The sequence below is a fragment of the Ranitomeya imitator genome, chromosome 2 (assembly GCF_032444005.1).
Source record: "Ranitomeya imitator isolate aRanImi1 chromosome 2, aRanImi1.pri, whole genome shotgun sequence".
Lineage (NCBI taxonomy): Eukaryota > Metazoa > Chordata > Amphibia > Anura > Dendrobatidae > Ranitomeya > Ranitomeya imitator.
In genome coordinates this window covers 600,753,834-600,773,915 of record NC_091283.1, presented here as the reverse complement: position 1 = coordinate 600,773,915, position 20,082 = coordinate 600,753,834, and the positions used below count along the sequence as shown (strand labels likewise).

The 20,082-nt window shown below is 45.1% G+C and overlaps 1 protein-coding gene across 1 annotated transcript in view; it reads right to left on the bottom strand.

Annotated features, from left to right (window-relative positions):
• ACSF2 (acyl-CoA synthetase family member 2) overlaps positions 1–20,082 on the bottom strand; it is a 204,648-nt gene that overhangs the window by 125,555 nt on the left and 59,011 nt on the right. Inside the window, exon 3 of the mRNA XM_069752397.1 lies at positions 17,667–17,795. Coding sequence (XP_069608498.1) covers positions 17,667–17,795 — 129 coding nt within the window. The remainder of the gene's footprint in view (positions 1–17,666; positions 17,796–20,082) is intronic.

Below are 20,082 nucleotides of genomic sequence, written 5' to 3'. Positions count from 1 at the left end.
TATATAAGGGAGATGACAAACATGTATATACTGAGGTGATGAGGTGAAAATGAGAGGTGTGAAGTGAAAATGAAAGATGTGATTGGGAAAATGAGAGGCGTGATGTGAAAATAAGAGAAGTGAGGTGCTATAACTAACCACAGATATTTACTATGCCCAGGCAACGCCGGGCTCTTCAGCTAGTATATATATATATATTAGCTGAAGAGCCCGGCATTGCCTGGGCATAGTAGTATCTGTGGTTAGTTATAGCACCTCACTTCTCTTATTTTCCCATCACGCCTCTCATTTTCCCCCTCACATCTCTCATTTTCTCCCTTACACCTCATATTTTCCCCCTCACTCCTCTCATTCCCCCTAACACTTGTCATTTCAACCTCACATCTGTCATTTTCCGATCACTCCACTATTTTCCCTCACTCCTCTCATTTTGCACTCACACCCCTCATTTTCCCCTCAGTATATACGTTTGTCATGTCCCTTATATATAGTATATACCTGTATGTCATCTCCCCTGTATATAGTATATACCTGTGTGTCATCTCCCCTGTATATAGTATATACAGTATGTGTGTCATCTCCCCTGTATATAGTATATATCTGTGTGTCATCTTCTCCTGTATATAGTATATACGTGTGTCATCTGCTCCTGTATATAGTATATATCTATGTGTCATCTCCTCCTGTATATAGTATATACCTGTGTGTCATCTGCTCCTGTATATATCTGTGTCATCTCCCCTGTATATAGTATATACCAGTGTCATCTCCTCCTGTATATAGTATATACCTGTGTATCATCTCCCCTGTATATATGTGTGTCATCTCCTCCTGTATATATTATATACGTGTGTCATCTCCCCTGTATATAGTATATACCTGTGTGTCATCTCCTGTATATAGTATATATCTGTGTGTCATCTCCTCCTGTATATAGTATATATGTGTGTCATCTCCTCCTGTATTAGACCGCGTTCACACGATATTTGCTCAGTATATTTACCTCAGTATTTGTAAGCTAAATTGGCAGCCTTAGTGAATGAACTGCAGAGAGCTGGGACCAATGTAACAAGGCCTACCATAAGTAACACACTACGCCACCATGGACTCAGATCCTGCAGTGCCAGACGTGTCCCACTGCTTAAGCCAGTAGATGTCCGGTCCCGTCTGAAGTTTGCTAGAGAGCATTTGGATGATCCAGAGGAGTTTTGGGAGAATGTCCTATGGTCTGATGAAACCAACTGGAACTGTTTGGTAGAAACACAACTTGTCGTGTTTGGAGGAAAAAGAATACTGAGTTGCATCCATCAAACACCATACCTACTGTAAAGCATGGTGGTGGAAACATCATGCTTTGGGGCTGTTTCTCTGCAAAGGGGCCAGGACGACTGATCCGGGTACATGAAAGAATGAATGGGGCCATGTATCGTGAGATTTTGAGTGCAAACCTCCTTCCATCAGCAAGGGCATTGAAGATGAAACGTGGCTGGGTCTTTCAACATGACAATGATCCAAAGCACACCGCCAGGGCAACGAAGGAGTGGCTTCGTAAGAAGCATTTCAAGGTCCTGGAGTGGCCTAGCCAGTCTCCAGATCTCAACCCTATAGAAAACCTTTGGAGGGAGTTGAAAGTCCGTGTTGCCAAGCGAAAAGCCAAAAACATCACTGCTCTAGAGGAGATCTGCATGGAGGAATGGGCCAACATACCAACAACAGTGTGTGGCAACCTTGTGAAGACTTACAGAAAACGTTTGACCTCTGTCATTGCCAACAAAGGATATATTACAAAGTATTGAGATGAAATTTTGTTTCTGACCAAATACTTATTTTCCACCATAATACGCAAATAAAATGATAAAAAAACAGACAATGTGATTTTCTGGATTTTTTTTTCTCAGTTTGTCTCCCATAGTTGAGGTCTACCTATGATGTAAATTACAGACGCCTCTCATCTTTTTAAGTGGTGGAACTTGCACTATTGCTGACTGACTAAATACTTTTTTGCCCCACTGTACCTGTGTGTCATCTCCCCTGTGTATAGTATATACCAGTGTCATCTCCTCCTGTATATAGTATATACCTGTGTATCATCTCCCCTGTATATATGTGTGTCATCTCCTCCTGTATATATTATATACGTGTGTCATCTCCCCTGTATATAGTATATACCTGTGTGTCATCTCCTGTATATAGTATATATCTGTGTGTCATCTCCTCCTGTATATAGTATATATGTGTGTCATCTCCTCCTGTATTAGACCGCGTTCACACGATATTTGCTCAGTATATTTACCTCAGTATTTGTAAGCTAAATTGGCAGCCTTATAAATCCCCAGCCAACAGGAAGCCCTCCCCCCTGGCAGTATATATTATCTCACACATACACATAATAGACAGGTCATGTGACTGACAGCTGCCGTATTTCCTATATGGTACAGTTGTTGCTCTTGTAGTTAGTCTGCTTATTAGATTTTAATTTTTGAAGGATAATACCAGACTTGTGTGTGTTTTAAGGGCGAGTTTCATGTGTCAAGTTGTGTGTTGAGTTTTGTGTGGCGACATGCGTGTAGTAACTTTTTGTGTGTCGAGTTGCATGAGACAGGTTAGTGTAGCAAGTTGTGTGCAGGAAGTTTTGCGCAGGGCGAGTTTTGCGCGTGGCGAGTTTTATGTGCGGTGCATTTTGAGTATGTGCAAGTTTTGTGCGAGGCAACTTTTGCATGTGATGCAACTTTTGTGCATGTGGCAATTTTTCCGCGTGTGCAAGTTTTGCGTGTGGCGAATTTTCCATGAGGTGAGTTTTGCACGTGTGGCAAGCTTTGCGTGAGCCTAGTTTTGCAGGTGGCGAGTTTTGCGCGTGGCGAGTTAAGCGGCGACTTTTGTGTTTCGACTTTTATGTGGCGAGGTTGGTGTATGTGTGGTGAAATGTGTGCTGAGGGTGATATTTGTTCAAGCACGTAGTAGTGTGTGGCGCATTTTGTGTGTGTGTTCATATCCCCGTGTGTGGTGAGTATCCCATGTCGGGGCCCCACCTTAGCAACTGTACGGTATATACTCTTTGGCGCCATCGCTCTCACTCTTTAAGTCCCCCTTGATCACATCTGGCAGCTGTCAATTGGCCTCCAACACTTTTCCTTTCACTTTTTCCCCATTATGTAGATAGGGGCAAAATTGTTTGGTGAATTGGAATGCGCGGGGTTAAAATTTTGCTTCATAACATGACGCTCTCAGGGTCCAGACGTGTGACTGCAAAATTTTGTGGCTGTAGCTGCGACGGTGCAGATGCCAATCCCGGACATACACACATACTGTACACACACACACACACATTCAGCTTTATATATTAGATATCTATCTATATATATAATTGTCTAAGGGTTTTTCTGTCTGTCTGTGTCTGTCTGTATCTGTCTGTCTGTCCTGGAAATCCCGCGTCTCTGATTGGTCGAGGCTGCCAGGCCTCGACGGGCACAGCATGGCGACGATGATGTCATAAAGGTTGCCTCGACCAATCAGCGATGGGCACAGTATGCCGCGAATTCGCCTCGACCAATCAGCGACAGGCACAGTATCGATGTAGATGTCATAATGGTTGCCATGGCGACGATGATGTCATAAAGGTTGCCTCAACCAATCAGCGACGGGCACAGTCTGCCGCGAATTCTGGAATCATCATTGCCCATATACTACGGGGACATGCATATTCTCGAATACCCGATGCGTTAGAATCGGGCCACAATCTAGTATATATGTATATATATATATATATATATATATATATATATATATATATATATCTAGCATCGTGATTAATTGCTAATCCCGCCCCCTGCACAGTAGCTCCGCCCCCACCACATCACCACACATAATCCCGCCCCCACCTATTACCACGCGAGGCTCTGTCCTCACACATTACCACGCGAGGCTCTGTCCTCACACATTACCACACGAGGCTCCGTCCTCACACATTACCACACGAGGTTTCATCCCCCCACATTACGACACGAGGCTCCGTCCTCACACATTACCACACGAGGCTCCGCCCCCCACATTACCACACGCAGCACTTCGTTTCTATGTAATTCGCTATTGAATGTTGTCACTATTTACTTTAGTTTAATCACCAGCAGCGTTAATTAGATATATAATAATAATAATAATAATTTTTATTTATATAGCGCCAACATATTCCGCAGCGCTTTACAAATTATAGAGGGGACTTGTACAGACAATAGACATTACAGCATAACAGAAATACAGTTCAAAACAGATACCAGGAGGAATGAGGGCCCTGCTCGCAAGCTTACAAACTATGAGGAAAAGGGGAGACACGAGAGGTGGATGGTAACAATTGCTTTAGTTATTCGGACCGGCCATAGTGTAAGGCTCGGGTGTTCATGTAAAGCTGCATGAACCAGTTAACTGCCTAAGTATGTAACAGTACAGACACAGAGGGCTATTAACTGCATAAAGTGAATGAGAACATGATGCGAGGAACCTGATTTTTTTTTTTTTTTTAAATAGGCCACACAGGGATCGTTAGGTTAATGCATTGAGGCGGTAGGCCAGTCTGAACAAATGAGTTTTTAGGGTACGCTTAAAACTGTGGGGATTGGGGATTAATCGTATTAACCTAGGTAGTGCATTCCAAAGAATCGGCGCAGCACGTGTAAAGTCTTGGAGACGGGAGTGGGAGGTTCTGATTATTGAGGATGCTAACCTGAGGTCATTAGCGGAGCGGAGGGCACGGGTAGGGTGGTAGACTGAGACCAGAGAGGAGATGTAGGGTGGTGCAGAGCCATGGAGTGCTTTGTGGGTGAGGGTAGTAGTTTTGTACTGGATTCTGGAGTGGATGGGTAGCCAGTGTAATGACTGGCACAAGGTAGAGGCATCAGTGTAACGGTTGGTGAGGAATATGATCCTGGCAGCAGCATTCAGGACAGATTGGAGCGGGGAAAGTTTGGTAAGAGGGAGGCCGATTAGTAGAGAGTTACAAAAGTCCAGACGAAAATGAATAAGTGAAACAGTAAGAGTTTTTGCAGAGTCGAAAGTAAGAAAAGGGCGAATTCTAGAAATGTTTTTGAGATGCAGGTAAGAAGAGCGAGCCAGTGATCGGATGTGGGGGGTGAATGAAAGGTCAGAATCAAGGATGACCCCAAGGCAGCGGGCATGTTGCTTTGGAGTAATGGTGGAACCGCACACGGAGATGGCAATGTCAGGCAAAGGTAGGTTAGTAGAGGGAGAGAACACGAGGAGTTCAGTTTTTGACAGGTTTAGTTTCAGATAGAGGGAGGACATGATGTTAGAGACAGCGGTAAGACAATCACTGGTGTTTTCTAAAAAGGTCGGCGTGACAACAGGAGAAGAGGTGTAAACTTGGGTGTCGTCAGCATAGAGATGGTACTGGAAACCAAATCTACTGATTGTTTGTCCGATAGGGGCAGTATACAACGAGAAGAGGAGGGGGCCTAGGACTGATCCTTGAGGAACCCCAACAGTAAGGGGAAGGTGAGAGGAGGAGGAACCAGCAAAACATACAGTGAAGGATCGGTCAGAGAGATAGGAGGAGAACCAGGAGAGAACGGTGTCCTTGAGGCCGATGGATCGGAGCATAGTGAGGAGGAGCTGATGATCCACAGTATCGAATGCTGCAGAGAGATCCAAGAGAATTAGCATGGAGTAGTGACCATTAGATTTAGCTGTTAGTAGGTCATTAGAGACTTTAGTGAGGGCAGTTTCAGTAGAGTGTAAAGAGCGGAAGCCAGATTGAAGAGGGTCGAGAAGAGAGTTATCTGAGAGATAGCGGGTAAGACGGGAGTGGACCAGGCGTTCGAGGAGTTTAGAGATGAAGGGAAGATTAGAGACAGGTCTATAATTAGCGGCACAGTTTTGATCGAGGGATGGTTTTTTAAGTAATGGATGTATGATGGCATGCTTAAATGAGGAGGGAAAAATACCGGAAGTGAGGGAAAGGTTGAATATTTTTGTTAGGTGAGAGGTGACAGCCGGGGAAAGGGACTGGAGGAGATGTGACGGAATGGGGTCACTGGTGCAAGTGGTCGGGCGAGAAGATGCAAGGAGCCTGCTTACTTCTTCTTCTGTAACTGCTTCAAAGTCAGAGAGTGAACTAGATGCAGTGGGAGAGGGAGGACAGTGCATGGTATGAAGAGATTGGGAGATGATTTCCTGTCGAATGTGGTCAATTTTTTCTTTGAAGTAATTGGCCAGATCGTCAGCACGGAGATCCGTGGTTGGGGCCTGCTCTCTTGGGTTGAGTAGGGACTGGAACGTGTCAAAGAGACGTTTAGGGTTATTGGACAGGGAGGTGATAAGGGTGTTGAAGTAAGTTTGTTTGGAGAGGTGAAGGGCAGAATTATATGTCTTTAGCATGAACTTATAATGGATGAAATCTTCGAGTAGATTAGATTTTCTCCACAGACGTTCTGCGCACCTGGAGCACCGCTGCAGGAAACGTGTTTGCAGCGTGTGCCACGGTTGTCGCCGTCTGTGCTGAGTTGTTTTATGTATAGGAGGAGCAGCTTCATCCAGAGCACTTTGCAGGGTTTCATTGTAATGCTTCAGAGCAGAATCAGGACATGAGATGGAGAAGATTGGGGCCAATGAGGACTGCAAGTTCTTCATAAGTTTCTGGGTGTTAATGGCCTGTATTTTTCTATAAGTGTGAAAAGTGGGGGTGACCTGAGCGGGATGGCAGTTCTTGATAGAGAATGAAAGAAGGTTGTGGTCAGAGAGTGGGAGAGGGGAGTTTGTGAAATCATCCACTGAGTAAAGCCGGGAGAAGACCAAGTCAAGGGAGTTTCCATCTTCATGTGTTGGAGAGTTAGTATGCTGCGAGAGGCCGAAAGAGGAGGATAGAGATAAAAGGTGAGAAGCAGATGGGGAGAGGGGAGAGGGGAGAGGCAATGGGGATGTTGAAATCACCCATGATAAGGGTGGGGGTGTCACAGGAGAGAAAGTGTGGAAGCCAGGTGGCAAAGTGATCCAGGAATTGATGAGAGGAGCCGGGAGGACGATACACCACCGCCACTCGCATGGAGAAGGGGACATAGAGTCTGACCACATGGACCTCAAAGGAAGGGAAGACAAGTGAGGGTACTTGGGGGATAACTTGGAAGGTACATTTGGGTGAAAGGAGCAGACCAACGCCTCCACTTGCTCGGTTGTCTGATCTTGGGGTATGAGAAAAGTGTAGTCCACCATATGAAAGAGCAGCAGCAGCGGTGGTGTCTGACTGCTGGATCCAGGTTTCAGTAAGAGCCAGGAGATATACAAATGTCCAGGTCTACATGGATCATAAACCGCTTTGAAACAGTTATATATAGATTATCTATCTCTCTCTCTCTCTCTCATATATATATATATATATATATATATATATATATATATATATATATATATATATGTATATATATACACATACACACACACACACACTCTGATGGGTCCGGAACCGTTGGGGCTGTCACCTATGTTGCAGGGGGAAAGCTTAAGGGCCTGGACTGTTCCCGGCAGTTGAGAAGAGGGGGCATAGCTTAGCTGAGGGAATTGCAGCGTGCGAGTAATCTGACAGCTACGGCGGGTACGTGCAGTGCTCAAGAGGTCAGTGTAGGTACTCCTAGTGCAGAGTGTCGTGAGAGAGCAGGCCTAAGACTTGAAGGCCAGATGGCGATAAACGGAGACTGTCGTCAGAGCCATGTACCGATATTGTTGACACCGCTGACTGAGACAAAGGGCCCGTGTATGGGACATAGCCTCGCGCCCATGCAGACCGGAGAGTCGAACCACCCATTATGAACTTTATCCAGACCCCACATAGGGGAAACCGCCGTGCAGGACAGAGACATTGCCTGTGTTCCTTCTCCTTCCGAGCCCAAAACCGGCATCAGGACCACAAGGAAACATCGCCCACAACAGGACCCAAGACGCCATCCTCTCCAGGACAACGCCGAATTTCCACAGCGCCATTGACTTGACGCCACCGTTTGCACCCAGGGAATACACTGAGGACTGCGTCGGATTGATAGGTCTATTTCCTCTGAACATATTGTCTCAGTTACTTGTTTTACTACTGTGTTCCAAGTTGCAGTAATTTGTATTTTTGAAAATTTCCCCCTACTTCTCCTTGCGTGGAGTATCCACTGTAGAATTAAATCCCCCGATAACCCTTGCTCTGACTACGTTCCGTTACTGCATCCTACGTGCCTGCTGTCTTCTCACACATGCATGCCCCCAAAGTATTCCAATTTGTATGCCGTGTCAAGCTTAACTTCTCAGTGCTGACACATCAGAATACGGATTTCCATGTGGTGTTAAATTGATTTCTCAGAGCTGACACATTCAGTTTGTCCACAGATAGCATAGCAATTCAAAATGGATGGTTTCCCTTTAAGGGTGTTTTCAGGAATTTTTCTTGCAGGTAGAGAGGAGCTAAAGTACCACATATGCTCATAGTTTTCTCCTCAATTCTAGCACTGACTGTCCCGTGATCCTTTTGTTGTCTCAGTTTACATCACTGACCCACTTGGTGTAATGATGACATGCTATACATATGGCCTTCCATGCTGCAGACAGTGATTAGCTGCAATGATGTAAGCAGAGACCACAAGACACCATAGAGTCAATCCTGGAGCACAGGGGACAGCGTAGGCCAGTGATGGCGAACCTATGACACCCGTGTCAGTGCTGACACGCGTAGTCATTTTCAGTGGCACGCGGCCGCCGGCCGCGGCCCCATAGGAATTAAGCATCCTTTAGCATGGCAAGCCGTTCCGATTTGTTATCGGATCGGATGCCATGCAGGAGGTCTGTGCCGGAGGTCTGTAGGCCCAAACAACAGAGCTCCGGCGCAGAGCGTCTAGGCCCGAGACTTCCAGTAGGCCCGAACTGCCGGCTGGCGCAGCAGGGAGCAGCGCAATGCCACGGGGGACGCACTTCTGAGGCCTGAGGTGATCGCTGTCTGGAGGCCCTGTGATTGCTGTCTGGAGGCCCTGTGATTGCTGTCTGGAGGCCCTGTGATTGCTGTCTGCAGGCCCTGTGATTGTCATTGGCCATTACTGAGATAAGTGAGGGGGAGGCTGGAAGAGGCCTGTGCTATGGGTGCCGTTTCCCGCCATTAATTTAAAAAGGAACGCCATCTTGCAGCATAGTACAGACTCCATTTCACCACCATTACTGTTGTGCATCCTTATTAACCCCTATTTCTGCTTATTAACTCTGCCCTTTCCTAAAAGTTACATGTGCCATCATATGGTCAGTTAGGTTAGTTAACCCCTAATTGCCTGCAGGGCTAACTATAAATCTTCTCTCACTACCCCTCTCATGGAGAAGCCACAAAATAAAAAAACAAAGTTAAGTAAAGGGAGTGGTAGTAGCAGTAGCCGACCCTTTCAAGAGACATGGACTGAGATGTATGGCATTATAGAAAAAAATGGCAGATCATTGTAGTGAAACGGTAGTAAGCAGAACGTGGAATATAAATAGACATTTTGAAACTAATCATTCCCAGCTCTTGAAAACAAGTGAGGATGAAAGGAAGGAATACATTTCCAGGCAGCTACACCTTCATAAGAGCCAATGTAGTTCCATCCTTAAATTTGTAAAAAGCTCTACAAATTTAACATCTGCAAGTCTAAGCATTGCTCACTCCATAGCTCAGCATGGAAAAGCACTCAGTGAGGGAGAATTTATTAAAGAAACTCTCTTAAGATGTGCACCAGTTCTATTTCATGATATGCAGAATAAAGATGCAATTATTAACCCCTTCATGACCCAGCCTATTTTGACCTTAAAGACCTTGCCGTTTTTTGCAATTCTGACCAGTGTCCCTTTATGAGGTAATAACTCAGGAACGCTTCAACGGATCCTAGCGGTTCTGAGATTGTTTTTTCGTGACATATTGGGCTTCATGTTAGTGGTAAATTTAGGTCAATAAATTCTGCGTTTATTTGTGATAAAAACGGAAATTTGGCGAAAATTTTGAAAATTTCGCAATTTTCACATTTTGAATTTTTATTCTGTTAAACCAGAGAGTTATGTGACACAAAATAGTTAATAAATAACATTTCCCACATGTTTACTTTACATCAGCACAATTTTGGAAACAAAATTTTTTTTTGCTAGGAAGTTATAAGGGTTAAAATTTGACCAGCGATTTCTCATTTTTACAACGAAATTTACAAAACCATTTTTTTTAGGGACCACCTCACATTTGAAGTCAGTTTGAGGGGTCTATATGGCTGAAAATACCCAAAAGTGACACCATTCTAAAAACTGCACCCCTCAAGGTACTCAAAACCACATTCAAGAAGTTTATTAACCCTTCAGGTGCTTCACAGCAGCAGAAGCAACATGGAAGGAAAAAATGAACATTTAACTTTTTAGTCACAAAAATTATCTTTTAGCAACAATTTTTTTATTTTCCCAATGGTAAAAGGAGAAACTGAACCACGAAAGTTGTTGTCCAATTTGTCCTGAGTACGCTGATACCTCATATGTGGGGGTAAACCACTGTTTGGGCGCACGGCAGGGCTTTGAAGGGAAGGAGCGCCATTTGACTTTTTGAATCAAAAATTGGCTCCACTCTTTAGCGGACACCATGTCACGTTTGGAAAGCCCCCGTGTGCCTAAAAATTGGAGCTCCCCCACAAGTGACCCCATTTTGGAAACTAGACTTATCTAGATGCATAGTGAGCACTTTGAACCCCCAGGTGCTTCACAAATTGATCCGTAAAAATTAAAAAGTACTTTTTTTCACAAAAAAATTCTTTTAGCCTCAATTTTTTCATTTTCACATGGGCAACAGGATAAAATGGATCCTAAAATGTGTTGGGCAATTTCTCCTGAGTACACCAATACCTCACATGTGGGGGTAAACCACTGTTTGGGCACATGGTAAGGCTCGGAAGGGAAGGAGCGCCATTTGACTTTTTGAATGAAAAATTATTTCCATCGTTAGCGGACACCATGTCGCGTTTGGATAGCTCCTGTGTGCCTAAACATTGGCGCTCCCCCACAAGTGACCCCATTTTGGAAACTAGACCCCCCAAGGAACTTATTTAGATGCCTAGTGAGCACTTTAAACCCTCAGGTGCTTCACAAATTGATCTGTAAAAATGAAAAAGTACTTTTTTTTCACAAAAAATTATTTTCGCCTCAATTTTTTCATTTTCACATGGGCAGTAGGATAAAATGGATCATAAAATTTGTTGGGCAATTTCTCCCGAGTACGCCGATACCTCATATGTGGGGGTAAACCACTGTTTGGGCACTCTGCAGGGCTCGGAAGGGAAGGCGCGCCATTTGACTTTTTGAATGGAAAATTAGCTCCAATTGTTAGCGGACACCATGTCGCGTTTGGAGAGCCCCTGTGTGCCTAAACATTGGAGCTCCCCCACAAGTGACCCCATTTTGGAAACTAGACCCCCCAAGGAACTTATCTAGATGCATATTGAGCACTTTAAACCCCCAGGTGCTTCACAGAAGTTTATAACGCAGAGCCATGAAAATAAAAAATAATTTTTCTTTCCTCAAAAATGATTTTTTAGCCTGGAATTTCCTATTTTGCCAAGGATAATAGGAGAAATTGGACCCCAAATATTGTTGTCCAGTTTGTCCTGAGTATGCGGATACCCCATATGTGGGGGTAAACCACTGTTTGGGCGCACGGCAGGGCTCGGAAGGGATGGCACGCCATTTGGCTTTTTAAATGGAAAATTAGCTCCAATCATTAGCGGACACCATGTCACGTTTGGAGAGCCCCTGTGTGCCTAAACATTGGAGATCCCCCAGAAATGACACCATTTTGGAAACTAGACCCCCAAAGGAACTAATCTAGATGTGTGGTGAGGACTTTGAACCCCCAAGTGCTTCACAGAAGTTTATAACGCAGAGCCATGAAAATAAAAAAAAAAAATTATTTTCTCAAAAATGATCTTTTAGCCTGCAATTTTTTATTTTCCCAAGGGTAACAGGAGAAATTTGACCCCAAAAGTTGTTGTCCAGTTTCTCCTGAGTACGCTGATACCCCATATGTGGGGGTAAATCACTGTTTGGGCACATGCCGGGGCTCGGAAGTGAAGTAGTGACGTTTTGAAATGCAGACTTTGATGGAATGCTCTGTGGGCGTCACGTTGCGTTTGCAGAGCCCCTGATGTGGCTTAACAGTAGAAACCCCCCACAAGTGACCCCATTTTGGAAACTAGACCCCCAAAGGAACTTATCTAGATGTGTGGTGAGCACTTTGAACCCCCAAGTGCTTCATAGAAGTTTATAATGCAGAGCCGTGAAAATAATAAATACGTTTTCTTTCCTCAAAAATAATTATTTAGCCCAGAATTTTTTATTTTCCCAAGGGTTACAGAAGAAATTGGACCCCAAAAGTTGTTGTCCAGTTTCTCCTGAGTACGCTGATACCCCATATGTGGGGGTAAACCACTGTTTGGGCACATGCCGAGGCTCGGAAGTGAAGTAGTGACGTTTTGAAATGCAGACTTTGATGGAATGCTCTGTGGGCGTCACGTTGCGTTTGCAGAGCCCCTGATGTGGCTTAACAGTAGAAACCCCCCACAAGTGACTCCATTTTGGAAACTAGACCCCGAAAGGAACTTATCTAGATGTGTGGTGAGCACTTTGAACCCCCAAGCGCTTCATAGAAGTTTATAATGCAGAGCCGTGAAAATAATAAATACGTTTTCTTTCCTCAAAAATAATTATTTAGCCCAGAATTATTTATTTTCCCAAGGGTTACAGGAGAAATTGGACCCCAAAAGTTGTTGTCCAGTTTCTCCTGAATACGCTGATACCCCATGAGTGGGGGTAAACCACTGTTTGGGCACACGTCGGGGCTCAGAAGGGAAGTAGTGACTTTTGAAATGCAGACTTTGATGGAATGGTCTACGGGTGTCACGTTGCGTTTGCAGAGCCCCTGGTGTGCCTAAACAGTAGAAACCCCCACAAGTGACCCCATTTTAGAAACTAGACCCCCCAAGGAACTTATCTAGATATGTGGTGAGCACTTTGAACCCCCAAGTGCTTCACAGACGTTTACAACGCAGAGCCGTGAAAATAAAAAATCATTTTTCTTTCCTCAAAAATTATGTTTTAGCAAGCATTTTTTTAGATTCACAAGGGTAACAGGAGAAATTGGACCCCAGTAATTGTTGCGCAGTTTGTCCTGAGTATGCTGGTACCCCATATGTGGGGGTAAACCACTGTTTGGGCACACTTCAGGGCTCGGATGTGAGGTAGCACCATTTGACTTTTTGAATACGAGATTGGCTGGAATCAATGGTGGCGCCATGTTGCGTTTGGAGACCCCTGATGTGCCTAAACAGTGGTAACCCCTCAATTCTACCTCCAACACTAACCCCAACACACCCCTAACTCTAATCCCAACTGTAGCCATAACCCTAATCACAACCCTAACCGCAACACACCCCTAACCACAACCCTAACCCCAACACACCCCTAACCCTAACCACAACCCTAATTCCAACCCTAACCCTAAGGCTATGTGCCCACGTTGCGGATTCGTGTGAGATATTTCCGCACCATTTTTGAAAAATCCGCGGGTAAAAGGCACTGCGTTTTACCTGCGGATTTTCCGCGGATTTCCAGTGTTTTTTGTGCGGATTTCACCTGCGGATTCCTATTGAGGAACAGGTGTAATTCGCTGCGGAATCCGCACAAAGAATTGACATGCTGCGGAAAATACAATGCAGCGTTTCCGCGCGGTATTTTCCGCACCATGGGCACAGCGGATTTGGCTTTCCATATGTTTACATGGTACTGTAAACCTGATGGAACACTGCTGCGAATCCGCAGCCAAATCCGCACCGTGTGCACATAGCCTAATTCTAAAGGTATGTGCACACGCTGCGGAAAACGCTGCGGATCAGCAGCAGTTTCCCATGAGTTTACAGTTCAATGTAAACCTACGGGAAACAAAAATCGCTGTACACATGCTGCGGAAAAACTGCACGGAAACGCAGCGGTTTACATTCCGCAGCATGTCACTTCTTTTGTGCGGATTCCGCAGCGGTTTTACAACTGCTCCAATAGAAAATCGCAGTTGTAAAACCGCAGTGAAATGCGCAGAAAAAAACGCGGTAAATCCGCCATAAATCCGCAGCGGTTTAGCACTGCGGATTTATCAAATCCGCAGCGGAAAAATCCGCAGAGGACCAGAATACGTGTGTACATACCGAAACCCTAACCCTAGCCCTAACCCTACCCCTAGCCCTAACCCTACCCCTAACCCTACCCCTAACCCTAACCCTATTCTAACATTAGTGGAAAAAAAAAATGTCTTTATTTTTTTATTGTCCCTACCTATGGGGGTGACAAAGGGGGGGGGGTCATTTATTATTTTTTTTATTTTGATCACTGAGATAGATTATATCTCAGTGATCAAAATGCACTTTGGAACGAATCTGCCGGCCGGCAGATTCGGCGGGCGCACTGCGCATGCGCCCGCCATTTTGGAAGATGGCGGCGCCCAGGGAGAAGACGGACGGGACCCCGGCTGGATCGGTAAGTATGATGGGGTGGGGGGAGACCACGGGGGGGGGATCGGAGCACGGGGGGGGGAATCGGAGCGCGGGAGGGGTGGAACGGAGCACGGGGGGGCTGGAACGGAGCACGGGGGGGCTGGAATGGAGCACGGGGGGGTGGAACGGAGCACCGGGGGGTGTGGATCGGAGTGCAGGGGGGGTGATTGGAGCACGGGGGGGGGTGATTGGAGCACGGGGGGAGCGGACAAGAGCACGGGGGGGGAGCGGAGCACTGGACGGAGGGGAGCCGGAGCAGTGTACCGGCCAGATCGGGGGGCTGCGGGGGCGATCGGTGGGGTGGGGTGGGGGCACATTAGTATTTCCAGCCATGGCCGATGATATTTCAGCATCGGCCATGGCTGGATTGTAATATTTCACCCGTTATAATAGGTGAAATATTACAAATCGCTCTGATTGGCAGTTTCACTTTCAACAGCCAATCAGAGCGATCGTAGCCACGAGGGGGTGAAGCCACCCCCCCTGGGCTAAACTACCACTCCCCCTGTCCCTGCAGATCGGGTGAAATGGGAGTTAACACTTTCACCCGGCCTGCAGGGACGCGATCTTTCCATGACGCCACATAGGCGTCATGGGTCGGATTGGCACCGACTTTCATGACGCCTACGTGGCGTCATGGGTCGGGAAGGGGTTAAGAGAATATCTGAGTTACCACTCAGTAGAAATATCATAAAAGACCGAATAATGAGACTGAACACAAACGTACAACATCAATTAAAGAGAGACATAAGTAATTGTAAATATTTTTCGATCTCTCTTGATGAAACTACTGATGTCACATCAGATGCTCAGTTGGCCATTATTGGTCGATATTCTGATGGTCTCACAATGAGAGAAGAGTTGATAAAGTTAGCATCAGTGCCAACAAGTACATCAGGAAGTGAAATATGTAAGGTTGTTATGCAAACATTCTGTGACCTAAGCATTGATATCTCTAAAGTTGTGTCAGTGACGACAGATGGGGCACCAAACATGGTGGGGAAAAAAGTCGAATTTGTTAAATTGTTTACGGAAGGTATTGGACATCCGATTGTGCCTTTTCATTGCATTATCCATCAGGAGGCTTTATGTGCCAAAGCAGGATTCACTGACTTAGGCTACTTCTACACTAGCGTCGGAATCTCCGTCGCAATGCGTCGGGGAGAGATTCCGACGCTAGCGTTTAACGCATTGCACAATGGAGGCAGAGGATGCATTTCTCCGGCGCATCCGCTGCCCCATTGTAAGGTGCGGGGAGGTGGGGGCGGAGTTCCGGCCGCGCATGCGCGGTCGGAAAAAGCGGTCTGTCAGGAGCAAAAAACGTTACATGTAGCGTTTTTTGCTCCCGACGGTCCGCAAAAGCACGACGCAATCCGTCGCAAATGCGTCGTCAATGCAAGTCTATGGGGAAAAAACGCATCCTGCAAGCACTTTTGCAGGATGCGTTTTTTCTGCAAAACGACGCATTGTGACGGATTGCAGAAAACGCTAGTGTGAAAGTAGCCTTAAACGACTTAATGTCAGTTGTTACAAAAATAATTTAATAGCTGCTCGCCCCCTTCACAAGCGAGAATTTTCTGCACTTTTACTGGAGGTTGATTCCACCTACAGTGGACTGCTGATGTACAATAATGTAAGATGGCTGAGCCGAGGCAAAGTTCTTGAGCGCTTTGTGGAGTGCTTTGAAGAAATTAAGGTATTTCTTGAGGATAAGGATCTGGGAAACTTTCCTCAGCTCTATGATTCTAAGTGGGTCAACAACCTGATGTTTTTTACAGATCTTTCTGTTCATATTAATGAATTGAACTTAAAGCTACAAGGTTTTGGCAAAAGTATTGACGTTATGTTTGGATACATAAAAGCTTTTGAAAGTAAACTTAAAATTTTCAAGCGAGATGTAGAAACTAAAACTTATAAGTATTTTCCTCGAGTAACAAAGTATTTTGAGAAGGCCAGTGCAGCTGTACAAAATGAAATGGAACCCTTGCATATAAAGTACAAGCATGTTTTAGACTCGTTACTTGACCAGTTCAGTGATAGATTTAATCAATTTAGAAGCCTAGAACAGACCATGAAAATAATTAAGTATCCTGATGTAGTAGTCTACAGTAGTTTGGAATTAAATGGTTTCCAGTGGATGCAAATTGATGATTTGGAGATGCAACTTGCAGAATTTCAGGACAGCATCTGGGCTCAGGTGTTTGTTGACTTGAGGTCAAAGCTTGAGAATCTAGAAAGGTGCCGCTTGGAGAATCAAGAGGAGTGCCACTATGAACAGGAAATTTGGAGTGCCTGGAATAGGTTACCAGACACTTTTAGCACCCTGAAAAATATAGCAATGGCTTTACTCACTATTTTTCCCTCCACCTACTTTTGTGAGACCTTATTCTCAGCATTAAATAATATCAAAACCAACAAAAGAAACAGATTGACAGATGAACTTAGTAGCGCTTGCTTGGGCTTGAAGTGTACAAAATACCAACCTTCAATTGAACATTTAGCCAATGAAATTCAGCAACAAAAAAGTCACTAAATCAGTGATGGCGAACCTGTGACAGTCCAGCTGTTGCAAAACTACAATTCCCATCATGCCTGGCCATTCAAAGCAAAAGCTTTGGCTGTGAAGACATGATGGGAATTGTAGTTTTGCAACAGCTGGAGTGCCACAGGTTCGCCATCACTGGAAGAATTCCCCCTCCCCCTCACTTATCTTAGTTCACGGCACCCCACACAAGTTAAATAATAGCAAGACCAACAAAAGAAACCAACTGACAGATGAACAAAGAAGTCACTAAGCAGGTAAGTTAAATAATTATACATATTTGTTATTTAAACTATACATGTCGCAAAATTATGTTTTTTTTCTCAAGGTGACACCCCACCCAAGTTATGTTAGTTTTTTTGGCGAATTTTGACACACCAAGCTCAAAAGGTTGCCCATCACTGACGTAGGCCATACTTGTTATTTTAGCCCATTTATGGATGCCAGAAAAAATAAAATGATGAAAAGAAAACAAAACAATTTAATTGTGCTTGGTTATGGTTTACAAAAAGTCTATATAAATAAAAATACAAAATAAGGAGAGCACAACTTTGTCTTACCAATATAAGACCAGCCTGCGCTGTTGCATATTGCATAACGACCCATTCATAAGAATTTGGCCCCCACATTCCCAGGCGTTCTCCTTTTTTCAAGCCAAGAGCCAAGAGGCCTGCAGCAATGGTCTCCACCTGATGAGAGAAAACATCCAGTGATGTCACTACAGACACTTGGCAATCCTCTTAAAAAGAACGACAGACAATTTTATTCTTGGTGGTACTCGAAAGTATTAAATTAGGATCTATACATCTATACTATGTATAAAAAGTTCAGTATTATATATAACTAGATGGTGGCCCGATTCTAACGCATCGGGTATTCTAGAATATGCATCTCCACATAGTATATTGCACAGTCCACATAGTATATTGCCCAACCACGTAGTATATTGCCCAGCCACGTACTATATTGCCCAGCCACGTACTATATTGCCCAGCCACGTCCTATATTGCCCAGCCACGTCCTATATTGCCCAGCCACGTCCTATATTGCCCAGCCACGTCCTATATTGCCCAGCCACGTACTATATTGCCCAGCCACGTACTATATTGCCCAGCCACGTACTATATTGCCCAGCTACGTACTATATTGCCCAGCTGCGTACTATATTGCCCAGCCATGTAGTATATTGACCAGTCACGTAGTATATTGACCAGTCACGTAGTATATTGCCCAGTGACGCAGTATATTGCCCAGCGACATAGTATATTGCACAGCGACGTAGTATACAGCACAGAGCCACATAGTATACAGCAGAGCCACATAGTATACTGCTGTTGTGAGTTCTGTTTTTGGGCTCCCTCTGGTGGTTACTGATGGTACTGGGTGACTTGTCTTTCCTGGGTCTCTGGGTTCCACCTGTTCCATCAGGATATGGGAGTTTCCTATTTAACCTGGCTTTGCTGGCATTTCCTCGCCGGTTATCAATGTATCCAGTGTGTCTTGTTACCTCTGCTCCCTGCTCCTAGAACCTTCTGGTCAAGCTAAGTTTGGATTTTCCTGTTTTGGTGTTTTGCTTTATTTGGTTTTTAGTCCAGCCTGCAGATATGTGATTCTTTGCTGCTGGTTGCTCTAGTGGGCTGAAATTGCTCCTCATGTACCATGAGTTGGCACATGAGTTCAAGTAATTTCAGGATGGTTTTTTGAAGGGTTTTTCGCTGACCGCGCAGTTCACTTTTGTATCCTCTGCTATCTAGCTTTAGTGGGCCTCATTTTGCTGAAACTGTTTTCATACTGCGTATGTGCTTTCCTCTCATTTCACCGTCCTTATTTGTGGGGGGCTGCTATTTCTGTGGGGTATTTTTCTGGAGGCAAGAGAGGTCTGTGTTTCTTCTAATAGGGGAAGTTAGATCTTCGGCTGGAGCGAGACGTCTAGGATCATCGTAGGCACGTTCCCCGGCTACTTTTATTTGTGTGTTAGGTTCAGGGTCGCGGTCAGCTCAGGTTCCATCGCCCTAGAGCTTGTTTGTATCTGTGCTTGTCCTTTAGTGATCCCCTGCCATTGGGATCATGACATACTGCCCAGTCACGTAGTATATTGCCCAGTCACGTAGTATATTGCCCAGCGACGTAGTATATTGCACAGCAACGTAGTATACAGCACAGAGCCACATAGTATACCGCAGAGCCACGTAGTATACTGCCCAGTCACATAGTATATTGCCCAGCCACGTAGTACATTGCCCAGATACGTATGTAACAGGTTAAAAAAGACTTAAAATAAAAAATAAACATATACTCACCTTCTGAGGGCCCCTTGTAGTCCTGTCGCCTGTGTGCGGTGCAGGCGGCAGCTTCCGGTCCCAGGGTTGGATGAGCGCAGGACCTGTGATGACATCACGGTCACATGACCGTGATGTCATGGAAGGCCCTTCTCGCATAGCATCCTTGCCACCGGAACCTGCCGCCTGCACTGCCGAGGAGAGGACGCGACGGCGGAGGGTGAGAATAACCTTTTTTTTTTTATTATTATTATTTGTAACATTAGATCTTTCTACTATTGATGATGCATACGCATCATCAATAGTAAAAAGTTGGTCACACAGGGTTAATAGCAGCGTTAATGGAGTGCGTTACACCGCGGTCCATTAACGCTGGCATTAACCCTGTGTGAGGGCCGACTGGAGGGGAGTATGGAGCGGGCACAGACTGCGGGGAGGAAGGAGCGGCCATTTTTTCGCCGGACTGTGCCGGTCGCTGATTGGTCGCTGCAAAACAGCCACGACCAATCAGCGACTTGGATTCCATGACAGACAGGGGCCGTGACCAATGATCCGTGACAGACACAGACGGAAGTGACCCTTAGATAATTATATAGTAGATAATAACTAATAATAATGTAAATATATGCTCCTCATCATAGGTTTTATAAAGTACAGTTACAATCTGAAGTGTATCTATTGCTTCATTATTTTTTAA